At 38.3% G+C, this 10,515-nt stretch overlaps 2 protein-coding genes across 2 annotated transcripts in view; one reads left to right on the top strand and one right to left on the bottom strand.

Moving 5' to 3' along the window:
* LOC109825605 (primary amine oxidase-like) overlaps window positions 1-1,746 on the bottom strand; it is a 5,699-nt gene extending 3,953 nt beyond the window's left edge. The window contains exon 1 of the mRNA XM_020392467.1: window positions 1,560-1,746. Within this exon, the coding sequence (XP_020248056.1) occupies window positions 1,560-1,657 (98 nt within the window). The 5' untranslated portion in view covers window positions 1,658-1,746. The remainder of the gene's footprint in view (window positions 1-1,559) is intronic.
* LOC109825606 (DNA repair protein RAD51 homolog 3) overlaps window positions 5,174-10,515 on the top strand; it is a 14,140-nt gene continuing 8,798 nt past the window's right edge. The window contains exons 1-8 of the mRNA XM_020392468.1: window positions 5,174-5,361; window positions 6,384-6,482; window positions 6,561-6,683; window positions 7,034-7,067; window positions 7,150-7,220; window positions 7,301-7,527; window positions 8,741-8,872; window positions 10,192-10,258. Coding sequence (XP_020248057.1) covers window positions 5,250-5,361; window positions 6,384-6,482; window positions 6,561-6,683; window positions 7,034-7,067; window positions 7,150-7,220; window positions 7,301-7,527; window positions 8,741-8,872; window positions 10,192-10,258 — 865 coding nt within the window. The 5' untranslated portion in view covers window positions 5,174-5,249. The remainder of the gene's footprint in view (window positions 5,362-6,383; window positions 6,483-6,560; window positions 6,684-7,033; window positions 7,068-7,149; window positions 7,221-7,300; window positions 7,528-8,740; window positions 8,873-10,191; window positions 10,259-10,515) is intronic.

Genomic DNA, 10,515 nt, shown 5'->3' with positions numbered 1-10,515 from the left:
TCTGAAAAAAAATCAAAGGAAAAAAAAATCATATTAAATTTAGAGCTATTTACACTTAAATACCCCCAAACACTTATGCCATTTTCAGCTTTGATGGGCCTTTATTATTATTATTATTATTATTATTATTTTGCCCAATAAGACCTAAAGTTGAAAAAAGGAAAAAGAAAGAAAGAAAAACTTATACTCGCTCTTAAGTGATTTTATCTACTTAATATTTATATAATGATAGGGCGCTTTGCCCTATTTTTACTTAAAAAAGTGATTTTAAGGTATCAAAGGTAAATGTTCTTGAAATTAGGGGTGCTTGTTGAAAAAAAACTTTGGAATATCAAAGTTTAAAAAATAATATAAACTTTAGGGTATTTAAGTGTAAATAATCCTTAAATTTGTAAGGTGTTGATATTAAAATTATTTTAAATCCCATTTGGTCAGTATTATATTGAAGGTGGCATATGTTTACATTTTTAGATAGAAAAAAAATTCAATCTGACCTAGAAAGGGGAGACTCAACTTGAACGTTGTTTTTTCCCACTCTCTAATTTTATAGTAAATCACCAAATTAGATTAATAGTAAATTTTGAAGTTTTTGTCGGTTAACTATACAATAATTTATATGTTGCACGCGCTCGAGGAGAAAGGAAAAGTAAAGAAAAACCACTTGGCAATATAAGTACATGGGGTCTTTCTCTGGGTTTGTCTTCTTTCTAGAAATTTGTTGGTGATATCCAAAAATGAATATAACTTAGATTCACAAAAAAATAAACTAATCTCATAGACTAAAAGTCTTACTCTAGAAAACTAGTAGCTTTTCTCCATCGATATGCACTATGGCTTAGTATTACGAAGTTATTATATTTATAATATTAATATTACGATTTTTATAGTTGATTTTATAACAGCACAAACGTAAATTAATATTACTAAAATAGTATTACATAACAAACTAGATAGTATCATGGCATTTCTTCAAAATCTAAATGATTTTAAATAATTTTCCTACTAAAAATTTATATTAAAAAGACTATTTCTAGTCACAATGTTATAACCATCCGGCTGTGATTCACTAACTATCCTTTTTTAATGTTTTTTTTTTGTCCAAATTCATAAATTAGTCCCAACCACTAATCTCCCAACTAAACCGTACTTAAAACTGCTTAATAAAAAAATAGGACAAATTTTTGTTTTAGACCACTTTAGAAACTTATTTGTAAAAAACAACCTACTTTGAAAATATTTGTCAAATTCGACTTAGTTTTAGCCAATTGGTTAAAACTGTATCAAATTTGGTGAAAAAACATCCAAAACTTCACTTGGACTTCAAGTCCCGTGAAGTTTAAGCCCCCATTACTAACTTAATTAACGAAGTAATGGGGGCTTAAACTTCAGGGACTTAAAGTCCCGTGAAGTTTTAGATGTTTTTTCACCAAATTCGACCCAGTTTAAACCAATTGACTGAAACTGAGTCGAATTTGACAAATATTTTTCAAGTAGCTAGGTTGTTTTTTGCAAATAAGTTTCTAAACGCGTCAATTTTGAAATTTTGTCTTTTTTTTTACCATCCGGACGAAATAGGGAGGCAAGCGACGTCCGACATCCTAACCCCCCTCCGGCCGATGCTCCGGTTGAACCTCGCGTCCGCCATCGGCCGGCCCATGTCGACCCGATCATGTCCTCTATCGCCATCATCGGGTACCCCGACTCCGGCACCGGCAGGCTCTCACGTGTCCCCGTCGACAGGTCCACCGTCACGACGACGCCCTCCCCCGGAACCTCGCCACCGCCGACGCCCCTCCGTCGAGCTAGCGCCCGGTCGGGATGCGATCGGACGAGGGCCTTGTCGGGCTTCGTCGAGGACGAGGTCGAGTGGAGACGATGGCGAGGACGGAGGGAGGAGGCAGAAGGGAGGCGAGGAGAGGAGGGACGGAGCGGGTGCGCGCGTTGATCTCCAGCGGACGGATGGAGGGGGCGTCGAGGGGGTGGCGAGTGGGCCGGCGTGGAGTTAGTTCGGCGTCGACTTCGCCGGGCTTGGGTTGATGTTCGCGAGGAGGTCCGGAGGCAGCCGTCGCACGAGCGGGGCGGGGAAGCCACGACAGTCTCCGACATCCTAACCCCCCTCGGGCCGATGCTCCGGTTGAACCTCGGCGTCCGCCATCGGCCGGCCCAATGTCGACCCGATCATGTCCTCTATCGCATCATCGGGTACCCCGACTCCGGCACCGGCAGGCTCTCACGTGTCCCCGTCGACAGGTCCACCGTCACGCGACGCCCTCCCCGGAACCTCGCCACCGCCGACGCCCCTCCGTCGAGCTAGCGCCCGGTCGGGATGCGATCGGACGAGGGCCTTGTCGGGCTTCGTCGAGGACGAGGGAGGTGGACGACGAGGCGAGGAGGAGGGAGGAGGAGAAGGGAGGGAGGGAGAGGAGGACGGAGCGGGGCGCGGTTGATCTCGGGACGGTGAAGGGGTCGAGGGGGTGGCGAGGGGCGGCTGGAGGTTAGTTCGGTCGACTTCGCCGGGCTTGGGTTGGATGGGGTTCCGGAGGAGGTCGACGAGCGGGCGGGGAGCGGATGAAGAGGAGGAGGAGGAGAGGGCGGTGAGGGGGAGGAGGAGGCGGAGGAGGAGGGACTTGGAGTACTCCATTGTTTTGTTGTCTTTGTTGTTGAGGGTTGAGTGAAAGAGAGAGTTTTGGGGTTTTATAAAGAAGAGGAGCGGAAGAACGGAAACTGCAATCGTCAGCATTTTTGGTTATTAGTATTTTTTTTTTTTGAAGTGAGTGGTAGAGTGCTCGGAACGAGCTGATGGTTTTTTTTTTTTTTGAAAAGAGAGGCAAGTAGCCGGATAATTTATCACAATTAATGGGGGGTGCAAGGGAGCAAGGGGCGCATAAATAGTGGCTGGCCACTATGTATTAATAGGTTCCGGTCTAGCGTCTAATGTTTTTATTTTGAGGGAAAACACAACAGACACATTCTAATCAGACCTTGGGGCACATCCCCTCTCTCAGCTAAAGTAAACCCCGTGTACTGTAGCTGAGCGAGGGGGTGTGCCCCAAGGTGTGGCTGGAGGTGTGTCTGTCGTGCCACTCTTTTTGGAGCCAAATTTTGGGCAGACAACGGGGCAGCTGACGTGGGAAGTACTTTTGGGTTTAGGGTGCCATTTTTTATGTCAGGGTGAACGCATTGCTAATTTACTATAGTAAATAAGGGCGACTTTAGAATTTTCAAATCTTGAACCCATTTCTTATCTTCTTCCTCCTCCTCCCTTGAATTTACTCGTGCATCCCCCGAGTCCCGCCTTCACCGATCCAAAATAGCGAATAAAAGCTTTTCGTTTGGAATTAACTTCTCCTACTATGTGCACCCTACGCAAAGCACGACCTCAATTTTTTATATCTGCTATAGTAATTCTGTATTTAAATACAGTTTTTGTAAAAATGCTACAATGATATTTTTTTAAATGATACGGTATCTCATCTGAGCTACAGTAATAATACTACGTTGATAATATTTTTACGTTGCTAATACGGTAATAATACTATAGTAATTTATTGTAGCATGAATAGTGAATGTCAGGCCTTCCTGTTTGTGCTACAGTAATATACCAGAGTAATTTACTGTTAAATGAATAGTAAATCTTGAATACTTGAATTATAGTAGAGGAATAGGTTTGATTTGACCTGTAGACGAAACAAACTGGAATCATACATAACACAACAAAGTATTAGACTCTTTTGGTGATGATTAGGCTTGGGGATAAATCTTCGATAAATTAGTTTTTCCAACCTAAAGCATGCATGTTGTTGGCAGAAATAAACGAAACAAAGTTTTTAACCGGTGATAGAAGCGGTAGGAGGCTAGGTGATTTCTCTTCGTCACGTTATCAAAGATCTTAGCAGCTCAAGCCGCCACAATGGGCGATGCAACACAAATCCCCTATCACTGTCATCGTCGTCTCTCCGCCTAGCTCCATCCATCTCAATAGCAGCGAAAAGCACTGGGAACCTCGTTTGATCGGTGCGTTGAAATAGGCACTGATGCAGCGGAAGCGTGATCAAAAGAGATAACGACTTGTCAAAAATGCTTACACATTTTGATCAGGAATTTTCTAGAAAAATACAGATAAAATCAACTTTTTGTCAAAAATGCCCCTATTCTCTGTTAACTGGCATTTATTAAATCCTGTTGTAATTGACACGTCAGTACTTCATGTCAGCAGTCTCTTAAATCTTTGGCATTTTTGGGTCGCGCTGGCAGGCTCATTTGTCTCCGAAGCTATTAGTTTTGTTTCTGCTTTTGCTTGGATAATAAGGAGCTGTTTGGTTGTATGTTTTTACCATGTAAAAGGATGAAAAGTGTAAAAAGTGGGTCTCAATATCAGCTTTCATCATTTTAAATTGTTTGTTTAAATTCTCTTTTACATGAAAATCTTACACATTTTGATGATGTGTCACCGAAAGCAAAATCACCAAAATTAGGAGTGATTTTGTTGGAAAGCTGACACAATGTCATAAATGTGTTAAAAATAATAATAATCAAAAGAAAGTGGTAAGGTGGATAATCACTTTCCATTTTGTGTCATAAATACTCTAGTATAAATTATACTATCCAAACAATGTAATACTATTATTTTAGGATTCACAAAGATTCATAACCAAACAATATAAACACTCGAATAGAAAGTAACGAGATGAATCACCACTTTCTATTTTGTGTCATAAATACTTTAGTTTCCTAAAAGGATCCAAACAGCTCTTAATGTATAAAAAAGGACCCGTGTAGCTAATAAAAAAACCTATTTGGTCAGCAGTCGTGATATTTGAGCGGCAAACTGAAGATTCTTTTTTTGGCATATATCCCCCTTTGATCCTCCATATTTGCAAAATTACTCTTACATCTAGATTTAAGAAAATAAAACCCAACATCCGTCTCACCCTCCCTCTCATCCTCTCCAATATTTAAAAAAATGATCCTTAGCGAATATGATATTATTATATATTTACTTAGAATTATAATTATGATAAACATAGAATTATAAGTATAATAAACATTATAATTAACTGGTGTGAGATAGAATTAAAAAAAAAGGCTTGCTGTCAACGAGTGGTTTTCCCGCCAAAATTATCCCCTTTTTATCAGCGTGCGTAGCACGTGACCCCTCGGCCTTTCTCAATTTCCTAATTTCTCCACGAAAAGAGAGGAGCCGAAATCGTCGAAATCTCATTTCTAGGGTTTTGCAAATTGACCTCTTAATGGATATACAGAGCCTCCCGATCTCCTCCTCTCACCGATCGAAGCTCCTCGCCGCCGGTTACACGTCCCTCTCTTCTCTCTCCTTCGTCTCCGCTCCTCAACTCGCCGAAGGTACTCTCTTTCTCCCTCTCAAAACCCTAATTTTCTCCAATCAGACTGTTAGAATTCTGATCTTTCGCCTTCAATGCACTACATATTTCTCTCAAAGCCCTAATTTTTCTCCAATCAAAATGTTAGGGTTCTGATCTTTTACCTGCCATGCACTACATATTGATCTCAAAACCCTAATTTTAGGACTGTGTTCTGAGGACTGAACCTAAGTTTGCACAGTGTGTTGAAATGCTTGAAACCGTGGCCTGGAAAAAAAATTAGATAGAGAGAGTGATTTCAGAAGCAAATGACAGGAGGTTACGATTCTAGATTTTGGCTTGATCTATGAATCACATTGACATTATTAGATTTGATTCACTTGCAGGAGATATTAACTGTGTTTTGTATTGATGACTTTGAGGTAACTTGATTTGCACTTTGGTTATTCGGTAGCTCAGCTTCGGTATGATTAACCTAATAGTTTCTTTTAATCTAGTCTAAAATGCTTTTGGAGTCACGCGAAGCAAATTGCATGACAAGATGCATGTACCACAAAAAGATAATTACTGCACTGCTGGAGCCAAAGAACAGTGCTCCAGGCTTCGAAAGGTAGTGCATAAGGATTTTAGAGGGCAAGAGAGATGGTTTTTTTATAGATCTATTAAAAGTTTACAATCAGCTCTAGACTAAAAAATTGTTTAGATTAAGAGGAAATCAACTGCTCTTTAAAAGAGAAATCAAGTGTTCTTTAACAGAGACAGTTAGCGTACTTCTGAGAATGTTCTCTCTTTGATCCTTTATGTGCCAGAGTATGCTATGTGACTGTGCATTTTAACAAGCTCCACGAACACTTTTTTTGATTAAACTATTTAATAGTTCAGGCAGAAAGGTCTTAAACAGGCAAACACATTGTGATACTTTAGCGTGTGATTGTTTCATGTGTATTGATACTTCTTGTTGGTATGACTGAGGACACTTGTTAGGGGAAGAATCCTTTGTCTAAAAATTATTTGACCAGAATTATCTGACTGAATGTGGAACAGATCTGAACATTGCACTTCAGGAAGCAATGGATATCCTCAAGGTTGCATCAGAAAGTAGTTCATCTGCAAGATTAGGTGGCGGCAATGCTATTTTAAATGGTACTATTGTGGGGTACATGTATTTTCTTGCTGCCCAAGGCCTCTGATTTCACAAAAAAGCAATATTGTTTCTTATAGGAGCTCAGACTGCTTGGGACATTCTGTCGGAGGAACAAGCTCTGAAACACATAACTACCAGTTGCGAAGATCTAGATGGCATACTTGGAGGTGGTATTCATTGCAAAGAAGTTACTGAAGTTGGTATATATCCATCTAAACCTCTGTTCAAATGATTTTTTTGCATTCTAAACTAATTAGCAATATGATCAAACATAGATGTTTTGTTTGCCTATGATATTTATATTTCTGCTGAAGACTTGTGACGATAGAGGATATACTTGAAATTTGCAGAAAACATTTGTCTAAATTAAAAGGCAGTTTATGGCTTGGGAATATTTCCATAAACCTGGCATAGTCTACATGCACATGGAGCTGTGCCAGATCCCTGCTTGGAGCTTCTCTCCATTTTTTTTCTTCTTATGCTCTCATTGGCTTTAAGTTTGGAACTGAAATGTGTATGCTTTTCTATTCAATTATCTATAGCTTTGCAGGTGGAGTTCCAGGTATTGGCAAAACACAACTGGGGTATGACTAGTTTTTCATCTTAGGCACCTTAAGTGGGTTTGCAATTTTGGACCAAGGACTTTTCTCATTCCGATATATGCAGGATCCAACTTGCAATCAATGTCCAAATTCCAGTTGATTATGGTGGTCTTGGGGGAAAAGCAATTTACATAGGTAGACATCTGAACTATTTTTCCTTTGATGGCTGCTTGTCAAACTTCTAGAAGCATAATAATATGCTTACGTGCTTCCAGATACCGAAGGCAGTTTTATGGCTGAACGTGCCTATCAGATTGCTGAAGCATGTATCGCAGATACTGGGAACACTTTTCTATATCACCGAAAAGACTTCCAAAATTGTCATGCACAGATGCATCCTAACAATTTCCTAGCCAATATATTTTACTTCCGCATCTGCAGTTACACCGAGCAAATTGCTGTGATAAACTACCTAGAGAAATTTATCGCAGATCAGAAGGACGTAAGCTGTGAATATTTTGGCATATTGCAAACTTTAATAATTACTCGGAATCTGCTTTGAAACTGTTGTTATGATTTATATTTAGAAATTTCTACTTGGAAGGATAGATGCTGCGCATTCGTCTAGATTCTATCTTAAGAATTATCATCTCTTCAAGAACTCTTTAAACTTCCATGCATAAATTTTTTTAACAAAGATATTTGTCAAACAAATGATTTAATAACTGTCCGCAATATTTTTAGGCTGTTTAGCCTTATTCATCATGTATTTTCCCAAAACCTGTTCGTGTTGGAGCACCAAATTAGTAAATTGAAATTTCCATGCTTCTTTGTTATTTGTGTATTAATATCAAAAGTGTAATTACCCTTCAAATTAAATTATTCTTTGCCACTAAAGTCCTAATATGGAATCCAATTGAAGAATGAGATGCAGTGCCATAACAGATTATTTTTTATTCATTTTATTTAACCTTTTTATAGTTCTTCATATGCAATTTAAATATGGGATGCAGTGTCATAACAAATTATTTTTTAATTCATTTTGTTTAAGCTTTTTGTAGTTCTCCAGGTTTGTTTGCTCTATAATTTTAATATTGCAAATTTCTGTTTTTAACAATGATTTAGTGTCGAGCACCCACAATTCCTTTATTTTTTTAAACTTATATTTTTTATATTTTTGAGTAACCTGAGAAAGATGCCTGAGAACTTCATTATTTGGAGAGATAGAGAGAGATGATACATAACATACATAAAGAGATTGAGGGGAGAAGATAAAAGTACAACAGAAGGATTAGAAAAAAAAAAGTTTTATGTACATAGAAGTCTATATCTACTGAACTGATAGTGCTGCTCCTTCTGTCACAGTAACTACATTTCATAATTTTGTTCTTCTCTTCAAGTATTGTGCAAAGTGAGTAGGATCATGACTGTTACTGCCTCATGGTGGAGCGATCTGTGCATAAGGGTTTAAGTGCTTATGAAACTTTCGGAAGAACTTATTCATGACTTTATCCGTTCATTATCTTAGAAAAATAGCTCAATGCATGGATACTTATTTTCTTTTTATAGCTCTGTATTTCTCTTTGTGGGATGTTGTTAATTGGCCCTTTGTATTAATGATTATTTGACCTGTTAGATTGAGTTCTTTCCATAAAGCTTACCGTAGTCAGAAGTCGAGCCGTATGTTTTTTGTATTCAATTCCTTTATTCCACAGGTGAAAGTTGTTATTATCGACAGTGTTACTTTTCACTTCCGCCAAGATTTTGATGATTTGGCCCTGAGGACCAGGGTACTTAGTGGATTGTCATTGAAGTTGATGAAACTCGCGAAAAAATTTAGCTTAGCTGTAAGTAACATTTTTTCCTGAAATGAAAACTTTTACTGCTTTTTATATTCTCTATTGGATGGAATGTGATAATTCAGAAGATTTGACCTTTATGATCCTCTTATATTTAAATATAGTACCAACCATGATTGTTCTTCAGTAACTGTTTGGTGGTGATCCCGATAACCTGACCAAATATTCAAATAAATAAATCATGCGTGTCTTTTTTATCATAATACATCCTTTAGATAACACTATCTGCATGAATGGCATAGAGCGTATGGTCTGATGTAAGTTGGTGTACAGATAATGGCTAGAAATTCTTGAAGTTGGCCTCATACAACTGTTTCCTTTGCCATGGTATTTTCCATGAAAATACTATCTTGAGAACTATTGTACTTCTTATACATGATAGATACGTAACCTCTGTAGTGCTATAATTTTTTTTTTGTGAAGTATAAAATTGCGTTAGGTTAATTCTTCCAACAAATTGTGTCGAATTGATGAGTTGAGACGTGCCTAGTTGTAGCATGGAGTGTGTAAACTAGATCTTGTGCATTAAGTATGATGGCACCAAATGTTTGATTAGTGATGATAATATAAATAGGGATTGATTACAATGGGCTACCATGAGCTGAAGTATGATGTAATTACATGGGTGACCCTGAAGTCTACATAACTACACGGGTAACCCTGAGATTGTTGATTCTAGTTACACAAGTGACTCTAGAATCTGTCAGCAAGTTAACCCTATTTGTTTTTTGTTGATTTATAGTTGCTGGATGTCGGTTAGCATTACGGTATTGGTTAGGGTTGGGGGGCAAGATTAGGGTTATAGCAATGATTACTCACTAAAGTCTCATTGTTATACTCCTAACCCTAACATTAAAGTCAGTAATGTTGCTGTAATCTTAACCATAACTCTAACCATAGTTGTAACCTAACTGTAATCCTAACTAACATTCAGAAGGAACTCCAAGCCAGCAAAAATCAAATAGAGTTAACTTGTTGAGGTATGCGGACTTCAGGGTCACCTATGCATTTACATCATATCTGAGGGTAATGGAAAATAATTAATCCACATAATAAAGAAGAATTTCAGAGGCGACAATTGGAGAGAATTTGACAAATTGGATGACATGTCAAGCCCTTTATTTCAAAAAAAGGTTTCCATATCTGAAACTGCTTCAAAGGTACAATCTTGTGTTCTTGTGATTTATCGATTATATCCACAAACATGGTTTCCATATAAAAGGACTTCTATTCAGGATTATCTGGAGTTGTTGAATTGCTGTTTCTGCTGAACTTGCCTATTGACCCTGCCTTTTCCTTGTGTGCAGGTTGTTTTGTTGAACCAAGTAACAACCAAATTTAACGATGGCTCATTTCAGTTAACACTTGCCCTAGGTAAATATTTAGTTTCTTCCAGACTTTTTTCACTCTGGTTTTCATCATTCAAATTCTTATTCTCTGTGATTCTTCTCTTTTTCTTTTTTCCTTTCTGGGTTTTTTGTTGAATCTTTGGTTAGCTTCCTGCTAGTTTCTATTTTGCTACCAGTTTTAAGGATATTTTTGCGTGTACGGACGTGTGTGAGACAAATAGACCTCCAGAGGTAAAAGTCAAAAGAAACTCAAGGGGCTGATCCACAATTGGGTGATAGTAA

The sequence above is a fragment of the Asparagus officinalis genome, chromosome 10, assembly GCF_001876935.1.
Source record: "Asparagus officinalis chromosome 10, Aspof.V1, whole genome shotgun sequence".
In the NCBI taxonomy this organism is placed as follows: Eukaryota; Viridiplantae; Streptophyta; class Magnoliopsida; order Asparagales; family Asparagaceae; genus Asparagus; species Asparagus officinalis.
Note: the sequence above shows the minus strand (reverse complement) of the source record. Positions and strands in the feature narration are given on the sequence as shown.